Genomic DNA, 26456 nt, shown 5'->3' on the forward strand with positions numbered 1-26456 from the left:
CATTATGGGTTTTTACAACCCTTGTGGTCCTTGGGGTGATTTTTCCTGTAAATCACAGGTTTTTAGGAGTCCTTGCACTGCAGAGCTTGGGGCGGGGGGGAAGCAGTCAGAGCCTCTGTTTTTATTTTAATGAAAAAAATTGGCTTTGGAAACTCTGGGGATTTAGGAAAACTCCTTCCTGCGCCTTCCAGCCCTTCCTTGGGACTGGGAGGGGCGCAGGGTGGCAGCACCCCGGCAGTGGGTGCTGTGCAAGTGGGATGCTCCCACTCAGCCCTGCCGGCAGGCGGGAGCTGGGCCAGCTCAGGCACTCACTGGGGTGCTCCGAAGGGCTCTGGGTGCTCAGAGGGGCTCCGAGGGGCTTGGGGACTCTGAGGGGCTTCAGTTGCTCTGAGGGTCCTGGGAGGCTCCAAGGGGCTCGGGCTGCTCTTAGGGGCCGTGTGTGATCTGACAGGCTCATGGTGTTCCCAGGAGCCCAGGGTGCTCCGAGGAACTTGGGGTGCTCAGAGGGCCCTGGGATGCTCCAAGGGGTCCAGGGCTTCCCAAGGAGCTCAGGGTGCTCTGAGGACCCCAGGATGCTCCGAGGGCACCTGGGTGCTCCAAGGGCCCCAAGATGCTCTGAAGGCCCCCGGGATGCTCCAAAGGCCCCGGGATGCTCCGAGGACCCCGGGATGCTCCAGCCGCCCCCAGGCGCTGGGGTGCGGAGCGCTCCCGCTGCCGGCAGCCGGGGGGGGGGGCTGCGAAAACACCCGGGAAAAACAGCCGGGGGACACCGGGACGGGGCGGGGCCGGGCCGGGCCGCCCCTCCGCGGCCCCCCCCACCCCTTCCGCACCGCTCCTTCCTCCCCCCTCCCCCGTCCTCCTCCTCCTCCCCCCCGCTCTCGCGACAGCTCCGCGCAGAAAATGGCCCCGCGGCCGCGCCGCCGCTGATGAGCGCTCCGGGCGGCGCCGGCCCCGCCGCAGCCCCGGTACGTGCGGGGACGGGACGGGCGGGCACCGGGGGGGGCAGCACCGGACACCGGGGGGGGGGGAGACCGGGGCCGGCGGGGGACCGGCACCGAGAAGGGAGCACCGGCACCGGGGGGGTGTACCGGCACCGGGGGCGGCGGGGCAGCGGCGGTACCGGAGGGGGTACCGGGCCCGGGTTGCCAGGGTTTTGCAGGGTGCTGGGACGTGCACCGGGGGCTGCGGGGGGGCGGGGGAGCTCCGGGCAAAGCCGCCCTGCCCGTGGGGGGGCACCAGCCGTGGGGCTGCTGCCCACGGGGGCCTCCAGGTCACGGGGGCCGCTAGCCCGTGGGGCGACTAGCCATGGGGAGTGCTAGCCATGGCTGTGTTACTTACCCACAGGGGCCATGGGTGTACTACCCATGGGGGGCTACTAGCCACAGACCACTAGCCATGGGGGTGCTACTCATGGGGGGCTGCTATCTATGGGGGTTACTACCTGTGGGGCTAGTAGCACAGGGACAGCTAGCCACGGGAGCCGTTAGGCCCCAGTCTGTGCAGGCGTTTGGCCCGTGTGAGCAGTGGGACCCGCTTTGCTACCCAGAGCATCCCAGGGCTGTGCCCACCAGGGTCTCCCCGCGGTCTCTCCATCTTCCCGCACACGTGGGAGCCGCTTTGTTGCTGTCAGGGGCTGGGGGATGCGGCTGATCGTCCGCTGCTGGAGCGAGGGGGCTCCCGCACCTCGGCCACGGTGTGAACTTGACCGGGGCCAGGGCCGCCTGCTCGGGGGGCAGCTTTGTCCAGACTCAGGGAGGAAGGTCCATCCTCCCCAGACAGCTGCTGAAAAGAAAGGTTTTTTTCCCAGCTGAAGAGCTGATGTAGCCCGGTGGATCGTCCGGCTGTGGGCAGGCAGGTAAAGGTGGGCACCAGAATGGTGCGGGGATGTGGGGAAATTGCAGCACGGCTCTTCCCTGTTCGCACGTCACCCAGGTCACCGATGGCTTGGAGCAAGACAGGGGGATGGCAGGGACCCCCGGGCTGCCGAGGGCAGCTCTGCGGGGAAGGCCAAAAGAAGAGATGTTTCCCAAGGAACCGCCGAAGGGCCTTGGCCAAGCTGCCCCCGTGTCTGCCGTGGGAATGTGGCACAGTGGCTGTGCGCGAGGCTCAGTGCTCACCCCCTTGGATGCCCACGCTGCCACTGGCAGCAGCTGTGGTGGGGTTCGGGGTGGGCTCCGTGGGGCTCTCTGGGCAGATTTTCTGAGTTGGAAAGCAGGAAGCCTGCCCTCGGAGCGAGGTAAAACATCAAGGCAGCGGCTTTGCTCCAGCCCAAGTTGGTATTAGGGCACCCAAGTTGAGGTGGGCATCGCGAAGCCCATGGCTGCGAGGCAGGGGCTGCCAGGCGGCGGAGATGCCCGGAGCATCTTCCCCCCCAACACCAACTTTTGCAGGGCTCCCTGTGATGTCTGAAGGCAACAGGAGAATTTACAACGTGCATTTTAATTTACAACATGCATTTTAACCCCGTGACCGGTGGCTGAAGCGCCTGCCGGGGTGGGCGGGGGGCTCGCCGCGCCGGCAGGAGCCGTGCTGCTGTCACAGCCTGCGCTTCCTCCCTCCGCGCCGCTCGGTGCTCACCGGCTGAGCGATCACATGAGCCCCTTGTTCGGAGCCTTTGTCTCTCATCTCCTACGCCGAGGAGCTGCGTTTCAGGAAGCCTCTGCAACCTCAGGCCATAGACCACGCAGAGATGCTCAAATAGGATTATTTGTCCCATTTATCCTCCCGGGGTGGGTTTGTAAAAGTCTTCTGTGCTTGGTGATACATATAAAACCCCTGGTTTGTTTGAGGGAGATGAGCTGTATTAATTATTAACTGAATCAGCACTGGCGGCTGCTCTGGGTGACCAGTAGCTGCAAGCCCTCCTGTTCACCCTGTTGCCATCAGCCCCACGAACGGATTTTTCCTGGGTCCCCGTTCACCGCAGGGGCTGGAGCGAGGGAGTTTGGTGCCAGCAGGTTTTCAGGGAGACTGAACCTGTGGCAGGAAAACCCTTCAAAAAGCGACGCTGAATTTGCGGTGGCTCCAGGATTCGGGTTTCCAGGGCAGGGTTTGCACTGGCACTTGCGGGAGTCACATCTCTGGTGGCCACGTGGGGATGGGGACGGTGGCAGGTCAGCGGCCCCTGGGTCGGAGCATCGTGCTCAGGGTTGCAGAACGGAGAGTCCTGGAGAATAAAAGTGTTGGACACCATCCCGCGGGAGGTGACAAATGACAGCAAAATGATACAGGTGCCACCGGCTCCCCGAAAACCAGGGCCTGGGCCGAGCATATGGTGATGCTACTGTGATGCCCTCATGTCCACTGCCGAAAGAGCACCCGCGTTGAACAGCTTTGCTCTAGCGGGACGTTGGCGGGGCTGCAAGCTGGGCACAGGCATGCGCAGGCATGCTGGCTGCCAACGAGGTGTGCCCGCATCTGTCTGCCTGCCCTCACCGGACCTGCCTGTTAGTATCCGCTCAAGAGGCATTTTCCCAGCTTTTCTGGAGAAAAATCGGCTTAAAACACACCTCTGGGGTACCGCCTGCAACTGGGAAATGAAGAGCGGCATCAGCCAGCGCATCCAAGAGGGAGAGGAGGGAGGTTTCAGCATAAGTTGTAACATCCGAAGGTGTCGCTGGGTTTGACCCTGGAGCACCGGGAGCTCTCTGCCCCGGGAGCCAACAGCCCTGCTGCAATGCTGCCGAGGAAGAATTTCCCGGTTTCTTGAAAAATGGACTTGAAAAAAAATTGCCTGTGCTCCTGCTGAGCTCTTGGTGCAGCAGGCGCAGGTGTCCTGCTCCTTTATGGCCTCATCTGGAGGCCATCGGAGACCATCGGTCCCCAGGGGACCGTCAGCAGGCCCTGGGGACAGGTGGTGGCATCAGGGATTGATCCGGAGTCGGCATCTCCAGCGGGGAAGCGGGGACCTGAGGGCAGTTAGCTACAGTCTCGAGGACTTGTGCTACCAGCAAATGCTCCGGCAGCACCGAAGCTCCGCAGCTTCAGGGACGGCCACCGAAAATGTGGCAGTGCCACACGGACGCTGCACAAGGGGCTGGGCAGGAAGATGCAGCCCTGCCTCGACCCTTTTAATGCTTTCTCCCTCAAGAGAAGATTCCTGAGACTTTTTCCCCCAGCAAAACTGCATTTCCCCCTCCTGATAAAACAAAGCTCCATCAAAGCTGCCGTGAACTTTCTGCGTGGTGTTTACCCCGCCCCGGCCGTGCCGCTTCGTGCAGACGGAGCAAACCAACCCCTCCAGCCAGGGCTGAATTTCCCCTCCCGGGACACGGTCAGCCCCTGGCGCTGCCCCACACCCCCTGCTCTGGGGCCGACCCCCCCTCCAGCCGGTCCTGGCCTCAGCACAGGTTGCATCCCGCAACGCCGGCAGAAGCCACCAAGCTGAGAAAACAACAACAGAAAAAAAGCAATGCAACCCCCAAACAAAGCCACAAGCCTGGGGGCAGCTGGAGAAATAATCCCACGTGGATTCCCCCCCCCCCCCACGCTGATTTATTGCCCGCTGGGTTGCAATCCCAGCGCCACCGGTTGCTGCAGTAACAGCCTCCGAGGCCGCCTTCACCAGGCTAAAGCCCCGCTGTGCGCGGCCGGCCGGGAGCAGGGCTGGATCGGAAAAACTGGGAAAATGCCTCTTGAGCAGATGCTAACAGGCAGGTCCGGGTGAGGCCAGGCGGGACGGATGTGGCCGATCCCCAGGGACATTTGTGTTGGGAGTCACTGAGCTCTTGGGGAAACGTTAACCCTCTAAACAACTGCAGATGTACATGTTGCAGCCACTCTGCAGCCCCAGCAGTGATTTATCATCATCATCATCATCATCATCATCATCATCATTATTATTATTATTATTATTATTATTTTCTTTTTAACTTTGATGTTAAGACACTATTGAGAAATCTCCCAAAGTGAGGGACTTTTCAGATGTTTTTTACTGGAGTTAGTGTTTGGCTTTTGCATGTCAAAGCCTCGCACCGAGGCTCCATGGGGCCGAGCCAATTTAATTTTGGGGACCATCTGATGTAGCTTGTGTGAAGGAACCATCCCCACACGCCCATCAGCTGGGCATCAGGCCTCTGCTGCCGATGCTCCTGGTCATGCAATGGGACCTGCTGCTCCTCTTGGCTGGAAGACCCTTCAAAACTGTGGGTGGGGGGAGCATCCAGCGAGACCCCCCGGCCTGGCTGGTCCCGACCAGGAGCAAGAGAGGCTGGAGCAGCTCCTACAATCCCTGCTTCGGCGGCGCCAGGGCTGTGTCGCCTTGGCGGGGAGGGGGGTCCTGTGGTTTTGGGGGGGAATTTTTGACTATAGATGCTGTGGGCTGGATCTTACCACAAAGCTGGGGTCTGGCGATTCGTGAAGCAGGCTGTGCCGGACGGCAGCTGGGGGGGACCTTTCAGGGGCTTTGTGGACCACCCCTGGGGTGGGAGAAGCGGGAAGGGATGACAATGGCTCTGGCTTCAAAGCCTGGCTGTTGCTCCCCGTAGGGGGCCACGCTCAAAGCCCCTGGGGTGAAGTGCTGCCTTTGCAGTGTGTGTCCCCCCCCGCAGAGATGCTGCAAAGCCCCTCTGAAGCCGGGACCTCCTGCCAGCTTGGCCCTGGAGGTCTCCGGGTGGGAGGGTCGGTCTCACTGCCACAAGGCACCGAGGAGGAGGCAGTTGACATCGCTCCGTGCCAGGGTTTAACCTCTCGCCCTTGCGCTTGGTGTAGCATCGCTGGGAGAAGACGCCATCGGTGGCGCGTGCCCACCACTGGCCAGGCCATGAAGACGGAGAAGGACGAGGCTGTGCCCACCTTCTCCCTGGGGGGTAAATACGCCGGAGAGGGGGCAGGTGAGTCCCTTGTGCCACGAGTGGTTGGTGGGAGGAGTCGGGGCAGGACGAGGGGGAGAAGCCTTTGCTCCTGTTGCTTTGAGGTCCCTTTGGCCGAATCCCACCCAAGAGGGGTGGCTGGGAGCACCCTGAGGGTATGCATGGCTGTGCATGGGTGTGCACGAGTATGCATGTGGCGTCACCCGGCGTGTCCAAGGCACCAGCAGGCTTTGCCTTTATACCAGCAGCTTTTTCTAGAGCAAAGACCCTCCCGTCTCTGACCACCCTGGAGGGCTCCTGCCTCTCTGGCCCCTTCCAAGCCAGACCCCAGCAGACCGCCCCCCAATTGCCTGCACCTCTGTTTGTAAAGGGTAGGAAGGAGGGCAAAGAGGGACGTGGTTTAGGCAGGGGCTGAGGCTTGTCGCTGCCCGCTCTGCCCGCGGCAGCTGGCGCCCGCTGCCTAACGGCCTCTCCCCGGCAGGTTGCAGCGAAGCAGCTCTGCCCGGCGGCCCGGTGGCGGGGAGCGGAGGGACCCCAGCCCAGGACCTGCGGCCGCTGAAGCGCAGGCCTGTCCCAGGTGAGCCGAGCCCGAGTCCTGCCCCGGGGAGGTGACAGCAACAGCCGGGGCAGGGACGAGGCCAACCAATCTGTCTCCTTCCAGGGAAGCACTACCAGTGCTCAAGCTACGGCTGCAAACTGGCCTTCCCCAGCATGCAGGAGCTGATGGACCACCTGAAGGTCCACTACATACCCACGCAGTCCCTTGAGGGTAAGGCCGGGACACCCTGCGTCGCTCCAGGGTGCCCTTTTTTGGCTGGGAGGTGGCAAAACGGGTCTTGAAGCTGAGGCAGCGCCGGTGGTGGCGCCTGTACCTCCAGGAGATGCTGCACAGCACCGGACAGGAGCGGGGAGAGCGTGGGAGGTGCTGGAGACCCAGTGGTGGGGCTGCCCCCAGCCCCGGGGGGTGCAGCGCAGCCGGGCTGTTGGTGAATCTCTGCCCTATTTCTTTGCTCAGGCAAAACCTTCCAGTGCCCCACGCTGGGCTGCACAGAGACCTTCCCCAGCATGCAGGACCTCATGGCCCACATGAAGGTGCACTACAAGCCAAACCGCTACTTCAAGTGAGTCCCGCTGGTCCCCGTACCCATCCTGTGCCGCCCTGCCATCTCCCTGCAGACATCTCCCACGGCACGTCCTATCTGGGGGCACCCGGCAGCTCCCAAACAGCCCCGAGCACACGGGCTCCCACCTCTGCAGACCCCGGGGCCGGGTGGGGGGGCGGGTGATGCAGAGGGGAGCGCTGCCGCTGATGCCGCCTCCCCGGCCCCACAGGTGTGAGAACTGCATGCTGCGCTTCCGGACGCACCGCTCCCTCTTCAAGCACCTGCACGTCTGCTCTGACAGCGCCAGCAGCCCCGCGCCACCCCCCAAAGCCGACAAGCCCGTCCTGCCTGCTACCTCTGCCCTGGAGAAGGAGCCCCTGGCCAAGCCACCCGAGGGGCTGCCCAAGCTCCCGAGCATTATCCGGCCTCCGGAGAAAGAAGCCATCCTCCCCGGCACGGACACTGCCCCAGCGGCCCCCGCCGCGCTCCCCACCAGCCTCCCCGAGCTGCCCGGCTCACTGGAGGCGCTGCCGCTGGTCTCGCCGGCCCCCCACCCCTTCCCGCTTCTGGAGCCCAGCCTTTTCGGGCCATCATCCTTGACTCGGTTCTCGGGGCCACCCCCCTCCTCGGTGCCGGGGCCGTTCCTGTCCTACGTTCACCCTTCGCCCTACAGCTTGCCCCAGCCCCCGGCGCAGCATCGCCTCCGGCCCTACGTGCCGGGCCACGGCCCCCCCGTCTCCAACGCCGTCTGGAAGAAAAGCCAAGGTGAGCGCGCGGGGCCGTTCGGGCAAACCTTCTTCTGCTCCCGCCTTGACCAGCAGCTCCTGGAGGAGGACCCCGCCGTTGGCCAGCCGAGGATCCCCCTCCTCCCGGCCCTGCGCAGGGCTGCCCCGGCCCATCACCCCTGGTCCCATCCCACCTCCGACCCCCCCCCATCCATCCCACCCACAGGGATGCTCAATTGGAGAAAGCACCAGCAACCACCAAAAAACAAGCATCCAAATTTTCCCGGCCCTGCTGCTCCCCGGCGTGCTGGGGGTGCGAGGCGGGGGGCCAGGCCAGGCCTGCCCCCCCACGTCCCCCCCCCCAGGGAGGGGAAGACCTAATGCTTGTCTTGCCCCTCAATTCCCTCCGCAGGTGTGAGTGTCAGCCCACTCCTCCCATGCTTTGGCTCAGGAGTGACTCCAGGTTAGTTTGGCACCTACTGGTTGGGGGCTGCTTTCTGTCACTGGGGGGGGGGGGCGGTGGGTGGCAGGGGGGGGGCCACAGGGGATGGGAGAGGCCCCATGGGGTGCCGTGATGCTCCCCAGAGAGCAGAGGGGGAGGGCGGGCTCCCTCGTTTTAGGGAGCCATGCGGAGAGGGGACGCTGCCCAGGTAGGCTCGGAGACCGGGGGGTCGCCGGCTGTGCCCCCCCCACCCCCGGGAACCGCCCAGCCTGATTCCTCCAGCGCCCACGGGCAGAAGCAGCAGGAGAAGGAGCTGCAGCAGCTGCTTGGGCTCAAGCTCCCCCCCACCCCGATCGCCCCGGCCCCAAGGCTGGGCTGGAAACCGCTGCCCTTTGCTCCATGGAGTGCAGAGAGGTGACGGGCAAAGGGAGGTCAGGGCCGGAGGGTACAGCCTCGTGCCCTGCTCCCAGATTTGGGGTTCCCCCTATGGGGAGGGGACCTCCGTGCATGTGGGGCTCGGAGCAGGGAGGCTCCTGCTCCCATGGCACCAGCTGAGCCGAGCCCCATGGCACCCAGCACGATGCAGCCGGAACCCGGGGCCGCCTGCCCTGCACCCTGTGCTGCCACTTCGCATGGCTCCCACTGGCCGGGGGGGGGCGGTGGTCCTGGGCACAGCATCCCCCCCCCCCAAGCCGTGGCGGGGGGGGGCTGGCAGGCGAGCGCTGTGCTTCCCTCCTCGCCCGTCCTTGCAGGGCACTCCTCCAACAGCCGCATTGTGTGGGAGCACACACGGGGCCGCTACACCTGCATGCAGTGCCCCTACTCCACCGCCTCGCGGGAGGAGATGACCCTGCACATCGAGGACCACCGCAAGAACCCGCCGCCGCACGGGCGCCTGGACGCAGAGATGGGTACGGCCCGGGGCGGGGGTGGCTGGAGGTATCCTGACTGCTGGGATACTCACAGGGAGGGGGGGCTCAACCTGCCCCCCATGGACAACGTGTACCCCGTTCCCTCTGTCCTGGAGGCTGGACCGGTCACTGGGGTGGGCACCGGGCTCCAGCTCCTGGCTCCCCAGCCTGCAGCGATGCCCCAGGGGGGTGGTCCGTGTGTCCTCCCCACGCCTCCCTGCTGGGTGCCAGTCCCCAAGCAGCCTCCCGCGGGAGCCGGGGTGCAAGGGGCTCAGCCACAGTGCTGACGGCTCTCTTCCATCTCCCTCCAGATTTCGGGATGGGCATCGCCTCCTTCCACGCCAAGCTGACGCCGGAGATGGAGAACTCCCTGTACTCCCAGCTCTGATGCCCCTCTCCCATGGACTGCTCCTGCGCTTCCCCATCCCTCCCTGCCCCTGCCAGGCAGGGGGGCACTGCACAGCCCTGTGCCACTGTGCTGGGACAGGGACCCCCTTCCCGGGTACCAGGAGCATCCCCCAGCACGGGGTGGCAGAGCAGGGTGTGGGTTTTTTTCTCTTGAATTTCTACCCTCCCTTTTATTTTCGGAAACTCTAAGCCCCTGGAACCCCGCGTCTCCCTCCCCTAAACGTTTTGTTGCTTCAGCTCCAGGGGCTCTGGGGGGAGCCCGGTAGGTTGCTCAGGAGTTAGTGGACTTCTCTGGAATGAGGTCTTGAAATAATAAATGGGAATTGTACAGGAGCGGTGGCCGGGAGAGCCTCTGTCGGTCCCCGCAGCGGCTGGGGGTGATGGGGGAGGCCCTAAGGATGCCCCCCCCACCCAAAGGAGGGGGCAGATGGGGGCGGGGAGGGTTCAGGTTGTGTGTCAACACATCCCAAACCACGAAGGGTTCCTGAGAAGCAGAGTTGGAGCCTCTGCCAGCTGCACTCCAGCACCCAGATTGGGCACCCAAACCAGGGAGGACCTCAGCCCCCTTCTCCAGCACTCCAGCTCCCCTTCTCTGGCCAGCTTCGATGCCTGTCCCCACCACAGGCAGAGGTGCTAGGAGGCCACTCAGCGCCAGGCAGCAAGAGGAGAATAGGGCCCCTGCTCCACCCCAACGGCTCTTCCATGCCCTGGTCCACAGCTCTGGGGGCTGCACAACCCCCTGCACCACCCGTGGGAGCCGAGCAGCTGCGCGTTCTCAGCCTGGGGCTCCCTGGGTCCCGCTTTGCCTGCGCAGGTGCCAGCCCCATCCCAGCGAGGTGAAAAGTTTGCTCCAAACTGGTTTGAGCGAAGGCGTGCCGCCGCATGCCAGTGCCCACGCTGCCTCACTGGCCAGGCACCAGCCGCCGCTGGAGCAAGGGACAGGAGCGCCGGCATCCCGCTGCTCCGCACTCTGGGGTCAGGTGCTGCTGCCGGCCCCAGGAGGGGACACAAACCGCAGGGGAATTTTTTTCCCCCAGCTCAGCCCTGGCTCTTGCCTGTGGAGCTGCCCCTTTCCCAGACACATTCACCCCAGAACACAGGTCCTGGGGCAGGGGCTTCACCGTCCCAGCTCCCCTCCCCAGCCCTGCCTGTTGCTGCCAGCAATCGCGCAGCCCCCCCCCCCCAGTGGGTACGCCAAGCAGGGGGGCACAGAGCAGAGCCCCAGCATCCGCAGCTCGGCCCCGTGATGGAGGCTCAGGAGGGGCCGATGGCAGCCTGGCTGTAATCCCTGCACACCAGTGAGCAGCATCACGGACCACCACGGTTCGCTCCTGCCTGCAGCCCTGTGTTGGGCAGCCTCTCCGTGATGCCTTCCCCAGCCCACTGGTGGGGACCGCGTCCTGGGGGAGTCACTGGCCAGAGGCAGCACCGGCCCTGGACAACGATGGCGAGGATGGAGAGAAACCGGGGGAGGCAGAGAGCCAGCTGGAAGGACAGAGCAGGCCGGACAGACTGAGCTGCAGCTCCAGCACCACTGTCTCCACGCACAGGAGCGAGGGGAAGGGCTCCCTTCTGCAGCAAGGGGGCCCCGCAGCCACATGTCTGGGTGGGGAGGGGGCAGCGAGGCTGTATTTGAAAGGGGGGGGGGGGGGAGGGCTGGGTGGGCAGGGGCGGCCACACAGGCAACGCTGGGGCGCAGCAGCCCCGTGAGCCGGTGGCAGGGAGCAGGGCAGGGAGCAGCCGCAGCGCTGCTCTGCTTTCCGGCTCTGGTCCACACGCTTGGACTGCCGGCTGCCACCCCACCGTCCATCACAGACACCCCCCCACACCCCCCACCCCAGGGAGGACAGACATGCTGAAGTGAGAAGCCTGAGCTGAAGCCCCTGGCTGCTGAGACCTGATGGAGCAGCAACTTGTTACAGAGCCAGAGCAGGACCACGCAGCCCCAGCAAGGTGAGGGACCCCTCGAGCCCCCAGTGAGGGGGGAGCACTGTGGCATTGGGCACAGCTTAGACCCCTCCAGCCCCAGCAGGCACAGGCAGCTGCCCTGACGCCCCCAGCCCAGCCTGCAGTGGGGTTCCTCCTCCCTGACTTGCATTCGTACCCGAACACCCAGTTTCCTCCTCCAGGGCAAGAACGCAGGTGCCTACCCTAAAACCCAGCAGTGGGTCCCTTCCCCAACTTTTCCCCAACCCTGCGAGCCCGGCTGTGGCCACCTCCGAAGGCAGAGAGCGCAGCACAGCAGGGGCTGCACCATCCCGTCCTGCAGACGCATTCGTGCCGGGACTCCTCTGCATCAGGATGGTCTGCGCCACTCCACCCCACTCCGTCCCCATCCCCACCCCACAAGCAGCCCTGACATTCCCAAATCAGCCCCACCGGCCAAGCTGCACTTACCGAGCATCCACCCAGCTGGGGCTCAGGGCAAAACCAGGCCATGCTGGGGGCACAGGACAGCCACGGCTCCCAGGAGAGACTCAAGAAAAACTGCCCCAAAACCTCCACCAAGTGTTCCTGCAGGCTGGCTGCAGCTGGGATGTTCCTAGAGCAGAGGCAGCGAAGACAACGTTCATTGCAATGGATTTTTAAAAACAGAAGTCTTTATTAAAAGTTTTATCCAAATTTTGTAACAAAAGATACAAAAGGGCTGGAGATCCTTATTTCTGGGACTAGTCTGACCAATCAAAACCTGACAGTTACTAGGCTAATATAAAATCCATACAATCTGCTAAAAATGCAGGGAAAAATTAGAAGTAACTGCTGCTCTGAAATTTCTTTTAAAAATTCCTTTAACATTTATAAGTTACTCAGTTTGCATTTTACAGGACTAGTTCTTCTCCGAATGGTTACAGCTACTGTACAATGCAAGAGACAACAGCAAGAACAGAACAAAGCAACAGAAACTCGGATGTGCTGCAACACACACCACTCCTCTGAAGGAACCGCTGCGAGTCTCACCTCCGAACGCCGGGTGCCGACAGATTGCCCAGAGCAACCACCGGGAACGCCACAAAGTGCCAGTGCATCTGCACCCGTGGAGAGCCTCAACGGGAGGAACAGCAGTTACTCCCGCCCCAGCACAGCTCTCCGGCACCCAGCACTGAGCAGTTACCATCCCTTGGATGCCACGGGGCCAGTTCTCCCCAGAAGTTAAGGGATGTGCCGGCTGAACACCTCCAGGCAGAGGAAGGGTGGGCAAAGGGGTCAGAAACCCTCTGGCGGAGAGCTACACCTGGCTGAATTCCCCCCTTCCTCCTTCCAGCCACCGCAGGGTTGGGGGGGGGGGGGGACGACACGGACACACGTGCTCTGCGGCACCATCTGCGCTCCCGCAGAGCATAAACATGAGTGGGAGAGAGCTGGATTTCTGATCAATGCACTTCTCCTCATGCTGAAAAGGAAAGAGGAGGAGGATGCGTACACCAGGCTAGCGCTGAGGCAACTGTCCAGAGCTGGAACTGGCTAGCAGAAGGACCCTGAGAATATATAGGCTAACACAGTCTCCCGGGGAACGCCGAGTTAGGTGCATCACAGTGATACTGGTTGAACGTGTTCTGTACAGTGCGAAATGGAGTTTGACAGAAGTGCAGTATCCCTTAACCTGCTATTTCCTATCTCTTCCTAAAGGCAGAGGCTGCTACGGGGTGACGAGAAGCCTCATCACAGCAAAGAGGCTCACAGCCGCAAAAATCAGACTTACTTGGACATCCAAGCGAAAGTTATTAGGTGGCCACCAGGAAAAATATTCCAGTTTATAAAAAAATAGGAAAGCAAGTGCAGGGCTACTGCAAGGTGCATCGTCAGAGGTACCAGGTCTTGCAAGCAGCCAACCCCCCCTCCCCAAGACCCCAGGCACCCCACATCCCCAGCACTAAAGTATCTTCAAGCGTCTCCAGAGATCACATCACCATTATATCTGATCAGAGAGACCTCAGCGATCGTTCGCTTTGAGTCCATTTAGACGAACCAGATTTGCACCCACTGCTCAAGATGGCTCAAGCGTCTTCAGAAAGCTGGTCTGAGGGCATGCGGATAGCAAACACGCCTTCTTTGCTGTCAGGCAGGGTGGCGAGCTGGAGCTCTGGGTCCAGTGTGGCAAGGCTGATTTCAGACACGAAAGATACCCTAGGAGGAAATTTTTTTCTTTTTTTTCTTTTTTTTTTTTCTTTTTTTTTTTTTCTTTTTTTTTTTTGCAAACTGCTGCACAAACCACAGAACGGAGAAAGCCTTTGGTCATGAGACACTTGTGAGAAAGTGAGCCTTGTATGGAAGATTCCCCTGAATGCCTACAGTATTCTACATCTTAAAAAAATATATTGTGGACACTGCAGCCATACAAAGGGGGGAGGAGTGGGAGACGGGGATTTACAGTCTCACATAGACACAACGGGGAGGTTAAGACAAGCACAGTCATAGTCTGTAAAACTGATTGGCTCGCTCGGATCAGTCATCCTCATCGTCCTCTTCGTCTTCTGGATCTTCCTCTCCTTCATCCTCTAGATTTCGTTTTCTCTTTTCCCCTCGCGGAAGGTCTGCAAAAAGAGGCGAAGCGTGAAGCTCTGTTCAGTCTTGCAGAACAGCATTTGAACTGTGGCTTCAAGCCGCGTCAGCCACAGCTTGCTGGTGAACAAGCACAGACTAGACTGGCACCATTACGGAGCGGAGATCCACCCTGCCCAGTTTCTCATGGCACCCTGAAAAGCCCGCACTATCACGAGAGTAACTATTTTCTATGCTCTCCAAGCATCCCACATTTCAACAGCCGCTTGAGAACGGGCTTTTTTGTAGAGCACCCCCAAAAACGTAGCATCTGCAGAATTCAGTCACTTCTGACCAAGCTCATACAAGATCATTTGAAGTCACGCCAGCCGCTATATCCTGTCAACATTCATTCATATAGTTTGTTACAACCAGAGGAGTCTGGACTCAAGTCAAGAAGCTCGGGTCTTCCCTCCTCTCCACAGCTGAGAGGAGAGGAACGTGTCTCCAAGAGCATTTCCTCACGCACACTGCTAACACGAGCTTCTGTGACAGAAGCCCTGCTCCCGCACCGACTACCAGTTCAAGCTACTTAGAATCGGTTTTCTAGGCAATTTGCTTCTTTAATATTTGGCAGGCTTACCCAGCTTGGTTGGTATTAGAAGGTACTGAAACCTGTTTCCCCATCACCGCTGTGTGACCCTTTGGTTATAATCACCATTCAACAGTCAGCTGAGGCATAAGCAACAGCTTCAGCGGTGCCCGTAAGCCGAAACGCTGCACTTTCTACCAGGGAAAAGCTGCAGGCAACAACAGCACTGAATCTTGGGAAGCTCTACAAAACCAGCAAACGTGTGAGACTGTTGAGGCAGCTTCGCAAGCACTTAGTTTGTTAGGATTCGACTCACCATCATCAGCTTCATCTTCTTCATCATCCTCACCATCTTCCTCCTCATCTTCCTCCTGGAGTCAAAACAAGACGCTTTGTTGCAAGAACCACAATCCCATGAGCAAGGTGTAATTCCACAGCAACATCTTCCTTCACCTCTGCTCCCACCCTACTCTACCCTCAGGGTGGCAGGTACAAGCCGAGCAGGGAGAAGCTGTTGGTTCCTAAACAGCTTCTTGCATCCCCGCGACGGAGGCCGTGTGGCTTTGTCACTTGAAGCCACAGGAAGTACCAGGCCAAGCAATAAACAAGTCTGAACTGGCAAGCTCTGTGGACCACGAGTCAAAAGGTGTATGGGAAAAGCCAGAGCGCGCGACGGCACTCCTCAGATCTGCCCACAAAGAGGCACCTGTGACATCTGGTCAGATGGGTCACCAGATCAAAGGACAAACGCACTACCAGACATAGCAACGCGGCGCTGCAGTTTTGTACCGATGACAGCCTCACCTCATCATCTACTCCGTCCTCTTCTTCTTCACCTTCCAGATCATCATCTTCATCTTCTTCATCATCAATGACTTCTTCATCCAAATCATCTTCCTCATCATCATCATCCTCTTCCTCACCTTCTACCAAAAGGAGAGGGAGGTAAGTGTTACGGTTCCCAAATACTCGCTACTCCCAGACAACATGCTCGCACCTCCAACCCCAGTGCTCCATGAGCAATGGGCGGGAAATCACACAACAAGCACGCACGAGGAGCGCCAGCAACAAGCCCCGTCAGCTTGCAGCAAGTCTCATTTCTTAGGCAGCCTGCCAAAGGAGGGAGTGGGGTTACCCAGACAGCCCCTACTTTAGCGGCAAGTTATAATCACCATTTATTTAGCAACGTGACCATGCAGAAGGGAAAAAGGGGTTGTTCCCCAGCAAGAAAACCAAGAGGAGAAAGTCCTCACCTTCCCCATTCTCATACTCATCTTCCAGTCCATCCCCGTCTGCTTCAGGGTCTGAGTCGGGGGCTTCCTGGTCATCAGCATCAAATCCGTCTAGGTAGGTGAGCTGGGGCAGGAGGGTGAACACGCTCTCCCGGTAGTTGATGAGCATCGTCACCTCACAGTTGAAGAGGTCCAGACTATGCAGGTTTGGCAACTTTTTCTGCAAAGATCAATTCGTTAGATTATTTACAAGTTGGCACCGTTTGAAGATCAGGCAGCCATCAGAGGACAGATGGTTTGCTACCCAGATCTAGTACAGAAATGTCTTTGCATGCATTATTTGCACCATGTGCTCCTCAGATGGAGAGGAGTTACTGCTCTTGCTAACTGTAGGCAAAGAAGGCTTCTTTTCAGCTCCTCTGTCCTAGTTTCCCCTCCTTGGAGCCAGCTCCCTGTGAAACCATTCGCAAATCTTACTCCCTTCTGAATGGGGTGGGCAACAAGGACAGAAAGCCCAGCTCCCCCAGCAGGAGGGATCACTGAGCCGGACTCATCCTGCCCAAAACGTGAGGCAAAATACCCGAGAGCACAACGCAGGGAGACCAAAGCACAGTGCCTGCAGACTGCACCCCGTGTGCCTTTCAGCACAGCCACAGCGGCTCTCCCAGTCAGGCCATCGCACCGTGTACCAGGTCAAGCGAAGGAGGAGTAAAACAGTTTCTAGCTCTTTCTGGAGGGGATGGAGGGTCCAAAGATGACAGCTAACGAGGCAAATGCCCCAGAGCAGACCTTTCAGCCACAGAGACAGGATCACAAGGCAAGAGCCTTCTTTGGGGCAGTTCAGATGCAAGGGGAAGCCCCTGCAACGCACGCTGTCACAGCACCCAAGGCGAGAGGGTCCCAGCCCAGCACAACAGCACCTTTGGACTGATGCAATGCACACCCTCACTGGTGTCCAAGCAACTCATCTCCATGACACCCCAGGTGCCACCTACCTCAAACTGCATCCGACCCATTAACGGTCCTTTCTCAGATGGACACTGAGCACTGCCATCCACAGTTTTACTCATCCAGCCCAATTTCATGCTTCTTTTAGCAACTGGCTGCTGGTTTTCCAGACAGAGGAGCCATTAACTATTAGCCCAGCCTCAAATTGGACCCACTCATCTGTTCCCATCAGAACCACGAAGTGCTGTTGGAACAGTTACCAAGACGTTGGACTTCTGCTGCACAGACACGCTCCCCAAAGGAAACAACGTCATCCCTTAGATTCCAGCACAGCCTTCCACTCACCAAGGGCTCCAGGGTATTGATGTCTTTGATCTTGTTGCCGCTTAGATTCAAGTGTGTCAGGTTAGGAGTTCTCTCTGCTAGAACTTCAAGGCCACCAGAAATCCTGTTATCACTCAGCTCCAGCTGCCAGAAGGGAATATCAGATGGTCACAAAGTGTCTCGGCTTGCGACATGGGGAATAAAATTGCCCTGAGAACTGGACTACAATGGGCACCCAAGTTCCAGACCCTGTTCGTTAGACCATGCCGTAGAGCAGCAGTTCAAGTTTTCACTTGAAACCCCTTTCCTGCAGTAACGCAGCACTCCCAGCCACCTCCGTACTGCAGGACACAGGGGTACATGTCCTCTTAGCTGTAACCGCGTGTTCTAAAATCCAAAATATTTATGATGTTACTGAAGCTTCTGACAGAAGCACAACAGCAAAAGCGAGAGAAAGGACACTAAACATACAACAAGCTCAAAAGCATTTTGTTGCCTACTAAAAAACCACCTCTCTCACTTGCTCAGGTTGTAGGCTGCAGCGGAAGAAGCAAAATCAAATGGCCTTTTTCTGGCAAATGCAGGAAAAACAACTGTCACCAGGGACAGGATAGCAGAAGTCTCAGAGCAAGGACTGCGGGAGATGGGACCACAGGTCTGACTCACCTTCCGGAGTTTGTTAAGTTTGGGGAGATTGGAGACGGACAGCAAGTTGATGTTGATCATGCTGAGGAACTCCAGGTTCTCGAAATCTGAAGAGAGCCCAACGATCTTCCCATCGTCCGAACGGCAGTTATCAAGAACCAGCTCCTTCACCTGCCAACAGAGACACCCAGCAGCTGTCATCACACCCAGCTAAGTCTCACCTTGAGTCTGCCAAGCTGGCATCAGGCGGAGTGACCGACACTTCAAAGCAGCAGGTGTGTCTGAAGGTCCTCCTTACTCACATTAAGGGACACACAAGATCTTAAAGCCAAATAACTTTTGCGAGGGTACAAGGTGAGAATCCCTCACGGTGGTTAGGACTTCACCCTTTAAGCACGAGCCATGCAACATGTGACTGCTGCACCACCCCACACCCTGTGGCTCCAACCAAGGTCCACCTTCTCCACTAAGAAGCATTAAGGGGTTGAACCATGAGGTTCCATCAAAACGTTTCACGCACAAGGCATCAAAAAGCTTTCAGTCGCGCTTCAGGCTTCACTAACAAGAGGCCAAACAAGGTCATCTGGTTCTGTCCCCTTCAACTTTCTCCCCCACGCCACTGGGGTGCTGGAAAACCTGCCTCCAGAGGATTCATTTCCTCTGTGACAGTCTGCATGCAGAGGTGACACATCTGCCTAGGCAGGCCTCTAAGCAGATGAGCTCAACCTCAGGCTCGTAGCGCACGACCACTGATGGCATCTAATATTTTGCCCAGCACAGACTACACACACAGAAGCCATCGCTACCCGGCAATTCAGCACAGAAATCAACCCCCCTGTGGCATTAGGACCACGAAGCACCAGCACAGAACTGCTTCCCCCCCTAAACACCTGGAGGGCAAACACACCTGGCATCCCCTTCTCCCCCAACGCGCAGGTGAGTGCTCAAGCCCCAGCTCTCACAGGCCACTTCCAAAACTTGCTTTTACCCCACACGTTCTTCACAGCAAGATGCAAAAATCAGCCTTGGCCAGAAGGCTCATGATGCTCTCCAAATTCCTCCTTCACAGTGCTCCCATTTTCCTTCTCTTGCTCAGATCAGCCAACTATTAGGGAATCATTTTAAAACCACTTTGCCTTACTGGGAGCAAAGTTTCAGAGCTGCCGTGCCATCTTCGCAGCACAAGCTCCGAACGAATTAACGCTTAAAACTCCAGAAGTGGCATCGCTGGTCAGGGCTCCGAGTTGAGCAGCAAACAGGCTCAGCCAGGAGTTTTGTAGCTGAGCTCATTTTGCTCCCAACACCCCAGACAAGCCTCCAACCGAACTGAGACTCTGTCACCACGGTGGGTGTAAAGGTGGCCAAAGCCAGCCCTCCGCCGCTGTCGCTTTGTTGGTGCGGGCACAGAGGCGAGCCTGAACGTTACCAGGTTATGAACTAACCTGGCCGAGACCAGCTTTAACCCGGAGCGGACCCTTGCCCTGGATCGCAGAGCAAGCACTGCAGCAGGACGAAGCAGCCAGGATGGCTTCTTCCAGCAGCGACGCTGCCTCGCACCGGCTTTGGTCCCAGGGCACGCACGCTCTGACCCTGCTCGCCTCTGCAGCGTGCCAATCGCTCAAATTCCTGGTGTCAAACTAGAGGAGACCCGCAACTTGCAGCCTCAGAGGGACGCTTCTACTCCTCAAATCGTTCTCTTCCTGCAAATCCCTTTGCCATCCACAAAGCATCTTTAATCTCTACCAAAAGCTCCGCTTACAACCCATTTTCCTCACGCTTGATTTTAAGCTGCCCACAGCCGCACGCTGCCACGACACGGCGACCTGTCCCCAAGCCGAGTGACAGCCGGCAGCTATCTCACTGCAAGGCGGCGAGCGGGGCTGCCAGCCCGGCCCAGATAAGGGGCGGCCGCCTTTCCGAAGCCGAGCCGGCTCCGGGAGCGCAGGCCCGAAGGACGAAGCGAAAGGCTTCGAGAGGGTGCGAAGCCCTGGGCCCGGCCCCACGGCTGCCAGCTGAGGGGAGCGGGCGGCTCCGCATCCCCCGCCGGGCGGGACGTCCTCGCCGGGAGGCGGCAAGTTGAGGCGAGGCGGCGGCGGGGCCGAGGCGGCGAGGGCGGCTCGGCTGCCGCCTCAGCCCCTTCCCCAGGCGAGGGGGTACCGTAGCTCCGCTCTTCGTGCCCGCGCCCCGGCACCCAGCTCCCCCCCCCCGGGCCTCCGGGGGAGGCCGGAGGCCCCGCTCGGGCCTCGCACCGCCGCTGCCCGCCGGGACACCCGGGGCCCGCCCGGCGCTGAGGCGGCTCTGACAGCGCGGCCCCCGGAGCCCCCGGGGCTGGGGGGAGCCCCGGGCCCGACCCGTCGCCCCCGGCCCGAGCGCGCCCCGCGGGGAGCCCGGGCCCCGGCGGGGCGGGCCGGGGCAGGCCCGGGCGGCCGCTAACATGGCCGAGCCGCCATGGCTGCGCGGGGCCGCACCGGCCTTGCTCGGCGGTACCGGCGCGGCGGAAGCCAGCGCGGCCCGGCCCGGCTCGGCCGCTCCCCCGCCGCCCAACGCCCCCCGCCGCGGGCCGGGCCGGGCCGGGACCGACCGCCACCGCCCCGAGCCGAGCCGGGCCGAGCCGGGCCGGGCCCCGCCGCGCACGTGCGCGCCGCCATGCCGGGGGGGGGGGGGGGGAAGGAGGGGGGGGGGCTCCCCGCCGCCGCGCTCCGCGCCCCCCCCAACCGCCGCCCCCCCTCAACGCCCCCCCCCCCCCCCCCCCCCCCCCCCGCCGTGCGGGTCCGCTGCGGGCCGCCCCCCCTCCCCGCCGGCCCCGCAGCACGTGCCCGCCCGGTCCCCCCGCCCCCGCCACGCGCTCTAGGGCCGCGGTTACCTCGCCCGGCTTCTTGTTGCGCAGCTCCAGCGTCAACCGCTTCTTCATCTCCATCCTCCCGCCGCCCCGAGCCGAGCCCGCCGCGCCGCCCCGAGCTGCCCGCGCCGCTCCGCTCCCGCCGCCCCGCCCCGCTCCCGCCCGAGCCCGCGCGCGCCGCCGCCGCCTCGGCAGAGGAAGGCGCCAACGGCAACAAAGGCGGCGCGCGCCGCGCCCCCTGCCGGCCGCGCGCCGCGCCGCGCCGCGCCGCGCCACCCCCCCCCCCCCTCCCCGCACGGCAGCGCCCCCTGCCGGCCCCGCCCTGCCCCGCGGCGCTCGGCAGCGCTGAGCCGAGCGAGGCCGCGCCTTTGGGGGGGGGGGGGGCGGTCCCGCGCACGCAGCCCCCGGCCGCGGTGCCACGGTGCCTTCCCCCGTCGCCACGGTCCCATCCCCACGGCCCCATCCCCACGGCCCCATCCCCACGGCCCCATCCCCACGGTCCCATCCCCATCCTCACGGCCCCATCCCCACGGTCCCATCCCCATCCCCACGGCCCCATCCCCACGGTCCCATCCTCATCCCCACGGTCCCATCCCCACGGTCCCATCCCCACGGCCCCATCCCCACGGTCCCATCCCCATCCCCACGGCCCCATCCCCACGGTCCCATCCCCACGGTCCCATCCCCATCCCCACGGCCCCATCCCCACGGTCCCATCCCCATCCCCACGGCCCCATCCCCATCCTCACGGCCCCATCCCCACGGTCCCATCCCCACGGTCCCATCCCCATCCCCACGGCCCCATCCCCACGGTCCCATCCCCACGGTCCCATCCCCATCCCCACGGCCCCATCCCCATGCCAGGCCCCCTCTTTCGGCCACTGCTGAGGCTACGCCCGCCAGCACTGCCGCGGCCGGGGAGGCTGATAAAGCCGGGGTGTTGGTCGGGCTTTCTGCGAAAGGAAGGACGAGATAACCGTGGGAACTCCCTCGTTACTACGAGGGTTACGATGGTGTTTTTCCCTTCTCTCATCTGACGGGCAGCCCACAGCAGCTGGCGGCTCGCCCTGGCCAGGGCTGCGCTCTGGGTGCAAACGCAGCGAGCTGGGAATCCTGCTGTCATGAGACGGGCGAGGCGAGGGTTAGCGGGGCAGCCGCAGCCCGTGAGGTTCACGGCTGTGGGAGCACCTGGCCCAGGCGGTGCTGTCGGGCCCTGCTGCGCTTAAAGGGTGCAACGGAGCTGGTGGGACTCGCTGCACAGAGCTCGGGAAGGTCCCCTACCACGACACGGTGCCGCTGTTCGCAGGGACCCCGCGCAGGAGGAAGATTCCTGCAGGATATGGGCACTGCTGGCGATAACTTCATTAAAAATTATCTTAAAAAATATCCAGAGAAATCTCTCTGATCAACGACCCAGCCTCCAAGTAAACAGGAACACGAGGGCTCGCAGGACCAGCCTCATAGTCCCTCATTGTCCCCTTTGGCAGCAGGCCACTGGCTTGCCTTGTATGGGAGGAAATGGCTTTCTGGTACATTGCAGTTAATTTTTGCCAGTTGGCTCTAACATGAGCCTTATTTTATTGGGAGTAGCAAAATGAAACGGCGACATTCAGCAGAGGGGTTTAAGCTCCAAAGGGGCCAAACCCAGGCGGTTTTTTTAAGAGCAGATAAGGGACATCTCCATGAAGAAAAACTGCCTTTAACATTGGTGCATTTTTTGCATCTCTGTGATCTCCCCCGCTCTGCTCCCTCGTTGACCACGGCTCAGTCTCTCCAGCCCAGCTGCATACCAGAGAGCTCCCGGTGCTCTGCCGTGGGGCGAGCAGCCCACAGGGCACCGCACCAGTCACCCCTCTCTTTGGTGTGCCCCTAAGGAGCTCCACCCGAAACTCCCAGCACTGAGGCTGCGTGGAGGTGGGCAGATGCTGTGGAGGACGAGACCTGTGGTTGGGGGCACTAAAGGAGCAGGGAGAGCAGCCCACGGCTGGGACGGGCCTGGCTGCAAGGCCCAGAGCATCCTCTTACTGCCCTGTCCGGGTTAATCACGTCCCCACGGGTGAAGCAGCAAGCGGGTCACAGAATCATTTAGGTTAGAAAAGACCTTTAAGATCATCGAGTCCAACCGTAACCGGGTCCCTCTGTTGCAGGGTGAACCCAGGCTCGTCTGGCCCTTTTCGGCTTCACCGGGACCTACCCGGGAGGGAAAAGCAGGTCCCAGCACCCGAGGGGTCCCCGGATCTCCCCCCTCCACCCCCTCACCCCCACCCCGCGGCCACAGCAGCAGCTTCTGCAGGCTGCCCCCGGGCAGAGCAGCTGGGAGATGGGCCGAGAGGTCCCCCCTCGCTGATCTGCATTTGTTTTAAGGTCTCTTTCATGTACTCTTTGAGGCTCGTTTCCTGTTCTTTGTAGAAAACAATGCTCCCCCGCCTCCCCGCTCCCCGCCCGTCCCAGGGTGGCTTTATCTCCCCTCCCGTGGGCTGCACTCCCTCGGGAGCTGGGCTTTATGTTTGTCTTAAAATACAAAACCCTGCTCTGATTTAACCGAATTGATTTTAAAGCTGCGTCTGGTATTTGATGTCTGGTAGATGCATTTAAACTGATCTAGATTTTCTATGTTTGGGCAGATTAACGTGAAGCTGGTAATTTACTGTGCAAGTGACAGCAACTGGAAGGCTGGACCGTAAATGCTGACATGGGTTGAAATTGAGGTCTGGAGCTTTTCACGCAAGCTGGAGCACAGATGCTCGGAATAACGTATTATCTGTCTGTTATACAACACAATATTATCTGCTTGCGTTTTGCACTGCTTTAACTACTTCATTCCTAGCCCAGTGCCTCCTGAGAGTGAATCCTGCATAAACGGGCCGTTACTGCTGTCTGCGCCGCAAGGACCTTCTCACCACGCCGTACTTTCCTCAAAACAGGGACAAGATTCCCCCAGATCTCCCAGCGGCTGTGGATCCCCCAGCAGCCGGTCCCGCTGGGACGCTGGGATCCAGCCACAGGAGAGCGGTGGGTACACCAAATCAGCTGCAATAGCTTCTTCCTGTGGGAGCCAGGAGCTGCACAAGCTCCCGACGAGAGCCGGTCCCTCCATGGCTGAGCTGTTCCACCAAGACAACTTGCTCCAGAGACCTTCGGGGCGGTTTGGGGATATCCAGTGATCTCCCGTAGCTGGAAGATGTGATCAGGCAATTTCACTGAAGATTTACAAGCCAATAAGGCATCGACTGGGAGACCAAAAAACCAGTGCCCACGTGCACGCCAACAACCCCCCAAGGAGGAGGCAAATAAGGTTAACACAGTCCTCGGTAGCCTTTAGAAAAAATTCCCATGATTTTTGTTTGTTTGTTTCGCCGGTGCAAACCGGGGATCTAAAACTTGCAGGACCTGATGCGCTGGGTCCCCGGGGACCTCCTCTCCCTCTGCTTCCCGGCCGGGTCGTGCCCCGCCGGCTCTCCCCGCTGCAGAGCTGCTCCGGTGCCGGCAGAGGGAAGCATCCCCCCGGCGATGCGGGGAGCGGTGCCCCGGCAGCCCGGCCAGAGCCCCTCGGAGGCTGGAGCCCGGCCCTGAAGGGTCCTGGAGAGGACCCAGGAGCAAACACCTCTGCAGAAGGAGAGCCTGAGCGTGGCTGGAGTCCCCGAGGTGCAGCCGTGCAAAGTGGTCCCGATTTGGGGTAAAGCCAGCGCTGGTGCCTCCCGCCTGGGCTTTGCAACCCTTGTCCATGGGACACGTGATGGCCAAGCAGCTTTCCATATTTTTGGGCAAGACAGAGGCGCCCGAAGGGTTCGGATGCCACCAGCCTCCCTCCAGGCGCCTAGCAGAAGAGCCTGAAACAGGGGTTGTTGTCTGGCAGCTCCTGAAAGGCAGCAGGGAGAAGGAGGCACTTCCAGAAAGTGATGTGCCTGGGGTTGCCTCTGACCTGAACACTGTCTTTCCGAGAGCGTGCAGGATTAGTACCCAAGCAGAGAGAGAGAGACGTGGGGCTGGCACTCCAGTTTACGCACAGTATTTCCCCAGCGTAGGATAAAGTCACGATTCTCTCATATTTGCAGTGTTTCTCCTTTATGGGTGATTCTCTCAATGGTGCGGCGGGGATATCGGCTTGTCCCCCTTGAGCTTTCTGCACGGCAAGGGCCTTGCAAGCCATGCAGTTTGCACCTTAATATTTTATCAGCCAGTCAGTGATTGAAAAAGAAAATCCAACCATTTTCCCCGGAACGTACCTGTCGTGTCCTGTCCCTCATGACAGTCTGTACCAGGTTTGAAACACCCAGGCAGCAGGCAGGTTCCTTCGGACTCTCTGAATATGGCATTCATTATCCCAGTCCAGGGGGTCCTCAGCCCAGGATTGCTTGTTCTCTCTGCTCTGCAGTAATTAGCTTTGCCCTTCAGTAATTAGCTGTGGATACTGGCATCTTTATGCCAGCGTAACCATATAACAACACCCAGGTCCTATCTCAAAGCAGATCTGGAGGCACCTTGCAGGTCGCTGTTCAAAGCTCCCGATAGGGAAGCTGAGCCGTGTAGTGGGGAAGGTATTTATCCACTATCACCCTGCAGAAAGCCAGTGCCCTTCGGACCAGCTTCTCCCAGGTAATACACTCAGCACCATTTCCATCGCAATCAGTGCCTTGGAAACACAGGGTGGGAATGGGTCTGGCTACAGCCCCGAGGAGAACTGAGAGAGGCAGCGGGGATGTACCCAGGGTGGGATCTGGGGAGACCGGGCTGCCTTCAGCCAGGCAGGCACTGTCCCCAGCTCACCGCGCACAAGGAGTTATCACCTCCAAGCTGCCCCAACACCCCCCAGGCTGTTTGCAGTACTTGATAAAAAAAGGAGGGTGGTGGATAATTACTATTTTTACCAACTCTGCAATGTCTCCCAGCTCAGCTGGACCAAGCAATAACAGCACCAGGAACTATCATCACGGTTATTACTGCTTTGCACTACCGCAGGATTTTGAATCCCCTGTAAAGGAGCCAACACCCAGAGAGACCACAGAGAAAACCTCTCCCAAAGAGCTTACAAAAGGCATGCGACACAGTTGGGAAATGGACTTCAGGTGCCTCAGGCCCCAAGATGCACCCCTGATATTAGGTTTGAGTAATGCTGTGTCTGCTGGGATGGACACCTCCAAGGGACCCCATGAAACACCCCTCGTCCCCCCAAGAGCTGCGGCGGACACTTCAGTCCAGAAGGACTTATGACACATGCAAGCAAACAGACACGAAGTCTGTGTGTAGGATTCTCAAATGCCACCGCTCTTTGCTTTATATCTCAAAAATATGCGGTTGAAACAATACCTACCTCCTCCTCCTCCGGAATATCACCAAGACCACGTCCTGTCCCTGCACCATTTTCCTGCCACCTGGATTATGCTTCAGCTGCATTAGGTCTCAGCCAGCTCATGACATTTCTGTGCAGCGTGGGCATCGATGGATGAACACTGAGGTCTTTCCCTTCTCTGGCCCGGGCTTACACACCCCCAGCTCCAATGCTGCAAAACTTCCTGCTTCCAGGCTTCAGAATCCTTCCCCTCCACCTATTTGTCTTGTCTGGAGAATTTCTGCGAACAGGTAGGAAAAATCAGGATATTTCAGTTTGTTATCACGCCGCTGCTCAGTCAGAGCTGCACTTGCCCCTAATTTGCAAAGTTTGTGCTAATATTCTGGTTACTCGCAGGAGTAACAGCGCAATAAGAGCATCCCCAGATGAACTGGAGTTCATCCTCATCACCTCTGCTATGCCAGAGCATGAGGGGGGCTGCTGCGTTCCGCTCACTGTCTGCGCTGAGATTTCAGGACATGAAAATAGGATTTGGGAAACTCTGCTCTTCGGGAAGTAGTCCCATGGGCCACAGGGAGAGGCGTGCTGCAGGTGGGATGGCTCTGTCCCCCAGTTCCCATCCCAGTTTCCCAGTCTCGGCAGGGCTGTGCTGGGGAGATAGGCAAGGACCTAGCCTGGAGGCTGGGTTCCCAGAGCAGCCTCCTCCTC

The 26456-nt window shown here is 60.0% G+C and overlaps 2 protein-coding genes across 4 annotated transcripts; one reads left to right on the forward strand and one right to left on the reverse strand.

Moving 5' to 3' along the window:
- The first annotated feature begins 892 nt into the window (after positions 1 to 892).
- Positions 893 to 9732, forward strand: LOC143170683 (zinc finger protein 414-like). 2 transcript variants are annotated; one of them, XM_076359163.1, is made up of 9 exons: positions 893 to 965; positions 5710 to 5831; positions 6292 to 6387; positions 6472 to 6579; positions 6826 to 6931; positions 7143 to 7678; positions 8051 to 8101; positions 8833 to 8991; positions 9303 to 9732. In XM_076359163.1, the coding sequence occupies exons 2-9, from the start codon at positions 5762 to 5764 to the stop codon at positions 9377 to 9379; spliced, it is 1203 nt and encodes a 400-aa protein (XP_076215278.1). In that variant the 5' UTR covers positions 893 to 965; positions 5710 to 5761; the 3' UTR covers positions 9380 to 9732. The 2 variants fall into 2 exon arrangements, with proteins under 2 accessions (XP_076215278.1, XP_076215279.1); XM_076359164.1 differs by having other exon boundaries at positions 7587 to 7678.
- A 2247-nt stretch (positions 9733 to 11979) lies between these two features.
- LOC143170917 (acidic leucine-rich nuclear phosphoprotein 32 family member B) lies at positions 11980 to 20571 on the reverse strand. Of its 2 annotated transcripts, none has more exons than XM_076359601.1 (7): positions 20483 to 20571; positions 17641 to 17790; positions 16996 to 17118; positions 15724 to 15922; positions 15275 to 15393; positions 14787 to 14841; positions 11980 to 13931 (listed from the first exon to the last, which is right to left on the reverse strand). In XM_076359601.1, exons 1-7 carry the CDS (start codon positions 20534 to 20536, stop codon positions 13843 to 13845), a joined length of 789 nt encoding a protein of 262 aa, XP_076215716.1. In that variant the 5' UTR covers positions 20537 to 20571; the 3' UTR covers positions 11980 to 13842. The 2 variants fall into 2 exon arrangements, with proteins under 2 accessions (XP_076215716.1, XP_076215715.1); XM_076359600.1 differs by having other exon boundaries at positions 15275 to 15396.
- Between the last annotated feature and the right edge of the window lie 5885 nt (positions 20572 to 26456).

Source organism: Aptenodytes patagonicus, chromosome 25, assembly GCF_965638725.1.
Source record: "Aptenodytes patagonicus chromosome 25, bAptPat1.pri.cur, whole genome shotgun sequence".
NCBI classification, from domain to species: domain Eukaryota; kingdom Metazoa; phylum Chordata; class Aves; order Sphenisciformes; family Spheniscidae; genus Aptenodytes; species Aptenodytes patagonicus.